This window comes from Cicer arietinum, chromosome 1 (assembly GCF_000331145.2).
Source record: "Cicer arietinum cultivar CDC Frontier isolate Library 1 chromosome 1, Cicar.CDCFrontier_v2.0, whole genome shotgun sequence".
NCBI classification, from domain to species: domain Eukaryota; kingdom Viridiplantae; phylum Streptophyta; class Magnoliopsida; order Fabales; family Fabaceae; genus Cicer; species Cicer arietinum.
In genome coordinates this window covers 48,050,478-48,053,519 of record NC_021160.2, presented here as the reverse complement: position 1 = coordinate 48,053,519, position 3,042 = coordinate 48,050,478, and the positions used below count along the sequence as shown (strand labels likewise).

General features: G+C 38.6%; 1 protein-coding gene across 1 annotated transcript; it reads right to left on the bottom strand.

Moving 5' to 3' along the window:
* LOC101496799 (pentatricopeptide repeat-containing protein At2g27610) lies at positions 1-2,906 on the bottom strand. Its single transcript, XM_004487673.4, has one exon. It carries the CDS (start codon positions 2,755-2,757, stop codon positions 166-168), a length of 2,592 nt encoding a protein of 863 aa, XP_004487730.1. The 5' UTR covers positions 2,758-2,906; the 3' UTR covers positions 1-165.
* Positions 2,907-3,042: the final 136 nt, after the last annotated feature.

The window sequence follows — 3,042 nt, the reverse complement described above, 5'->3', positions numbered from 1 at the left end:
TTGAAGAACCAAATATAATAGTACTTGGGATTTCAATTCCTAATCCGACAAGTCTCTTTACATGAAGCTTCCATTAAAATTTATGCTTCATGGATTCTCCGGCAAAAACGGTCTAATGCACATGGTGCTTAAGCATCTTCAAATTAAAACATTATAGCCCAAATATCACCAGTAGTCTCCACATGAGCACAATCCATTTTTAAAGTGATGAAACCGATTTGAATCTCTGACAACGATATATCTCTGTTCAATGAGTGATACTAACTTGATATAGTTATGACAATCTCCACAGACCCTAAGATTCTTCACAATCTGGATAGGAATTTCAGGAACTGTAGCTATTAACCCAAAAGCAAGAGCAAGCCTTTCACTATGGTGAGAAAGAATAGTTTCTTTTTGTTCATCTTCAATATCATGAAATACATAGTTTGTATCAGGTTGATAACCTGCATCTTTCAACCTGATAGTCAATTCTGAAAGTTTTGAGTAAATTTGGTTTGACAAAGGGTGTGTCAAATCACCAGCCAAGAATGAGTATGTCTTGTTTTTCACCTCAATCCAGCTATACCCTGGTTCTTTTTTCACTTTTCTCTTATCCATCAGTTTTCTCACATTGGTTCTTTCTTGCCAGTTTCCTGATGCAGCATACAAATTGGATAATAATACATATGCAGCCGAGTCTTCCGGCTGCAGAGAAATAAGTTTTTCAGCAGCAAGTTCACCGAGATCTATATTGTGGTGTACTCGAGCGGCTCCCAAGAGAGTGCGCCACACGGTTGCACCAGGAGGAAATGGCATCTCGTTTATGATATGCATGGTTTTTTCCAGCATCCCTGCACGGCTATAGAGATCGATCATGCAAGAATAGTGCTTCATTGTTGGATTAATGTGATGATCATTGATCATTGAATTGAAGTACTTTTGACCTTTGTCCACTAGGCCAGCATGCGTGCACGCAGTAATGACTCCGATGAATGTTACCTCGTCCACTTCCATGTTTCGTCTTTGCATCTCATCGAATACCTCTAAAGCTTTCTTGGCCTGGCCATGCTGTGCATATCCAGAGATCATTGAGTTCCAAGAAACCAAGTCCCTCTCACGTTGTCTTTTGAAAACTTCATGTGCGCTATCGATATTGCCTCTCTTTGCATACATGGTAACAAGAGCACTACTTACACATAAAGAATTGTTTAATCTCATCTTAATCGCATAGGCATGGAATTGTTTTCCTTGTTCGGATGCCGCAGTAGGAGCAGTACATGCATTAATGATGCTGGAAAAGGTAAACTCATTTGGTTTGATCCCCTCTTTTATCAATTGGCGGAAGATTTTAGCAGCTCCTTCAGTTTCCCCTGTTTGTGCATACCCTGATAGCATTGCTGACCATGCCATTAAGTCCTTTGTTTCAATTATCTCAAAAACTTTTACAGCATCATTAATATTTCCTAGTTTAACATAAGCATCTAAAAGTGCAGTTCCCACCGAAGACGACTTTTCATAATTAGTTTTGATAACTTCGGCATGCATTTCAGAAACGAAAACAGTATGCTGCACAGTAAGGATAGCAGAATATGTGAAATGATTTGGTTTGACACCTTCCCTCCTCATTTGGGAAAACAAATTCACAGCATGGTCCGTGCCACCATTCTGCAAGTAACCACTGATCATAGCAGTCCATGACACCACATTCTTACCCTCTTCCATCAACGAGAATAGACTAAACGCATCGTCCATTTCCTTGCACTTACTCAACGCTACCATGAGCGCAGTTACGACAATTTGGTGTGTAATAAAACCACTCTTCAGGGCCTTACACTGCATCATTCTTACTAACATCAATTCTCTAACACTAGCACATGACTTAATAACACTAGCAAATGTCATATAAGTAGGCTTAGCCCCTGCAAGTAGCATGCTATTAAAAGTTTCAAAAGTCTTTAAATCCTGTCCATTTGTCACATGTCCTGCAATCATGCTATTCCAAGACACCCAATCCTTATTCTCCATTTTATCAAAAACCTCTCTAGCTTCTCTTAACATCCCCAACTTTGAATACAAACTAATCAGAGAATTGCACACAGGTATTTCCGCCTCGAAACCATGCTTCACAACCATGGCATGAAATTGCAATCCTTTATCAAAACCACCCTCTTTGGCCAAAGCTGCAATAACAGCAGAAACTGTAAACTGATTAGGCAAACACCCCTCACATTGCATCTGACAGAACAATTCCCACACATAATCATTGAGTCCGTTCCACGAATAACCTGCGAACAATGAAGTCCAAGACACAACATTCCTCTCACCCATTTCATCAAAAACTCTCCTTCCATCACTAACAGACTCAGTTTTCATATACATATCAACAAGGGAAGTTCCTACACTAACATGATTCGATAGTCCAAATTTAAGGCATTGGCAATGAACTTGTCTACCCAATGTCCCATCAAAGGAGCAAGCACAAAGCTTAAAAATACAGGACAATGTGGACTCATCAGGCGTTAAAGAAGAACGAAGAAGAGACACAAATAGGTGGAACGCTTCTTTGGTTTGGTTATTGCGAGAGTAACGGAAGATTAACTGGTTATGTTCTTTGAGGTTTATCAGAGGAATTTTGTCGAACAGATGATGTGCAATGTGAGGATCAGTGTCGCATAAAGAGGTAATGGGATTGAGTGCAACAGAAAAACGTTTGAGTCTGAGAAATGGGTTAGATGAAGTGTTGGTGAATGCCCTTAAAGAGGGGTTCAGAATCATGCTATTTTGTATTTGAAAAATTATTACTATGGAGATGGAGACAAAGTTTTAGTAGTGTTTGTGATAGTGTGCGAGGATATTGAGAATGATGCATATGTTTTTTGAGGTTTGCAGCGAAAAACACGCGCGTGTGTAACGCTCACAAGTTTGGAGCTGGATACTCGAAGATTTTGTTATTTTCTCAATTTCTTTTATCATTTATTTATTATTATAATTATTTAAAATTAATATTTGTGTCTATTTTTTTTTTATTTGTGTCTATTTTTATTTTTTTTTATTTGTGTC

Excerpts from the sequence above, each read along its gene's own strand:
- LOC101496799 (XM_004487673.4), bottom strand. The coding sequence starts at position 2,757 with ATGATTCTGAACCCCTCTTTAAGGGCATTCACCAACACTTCATCTAAC.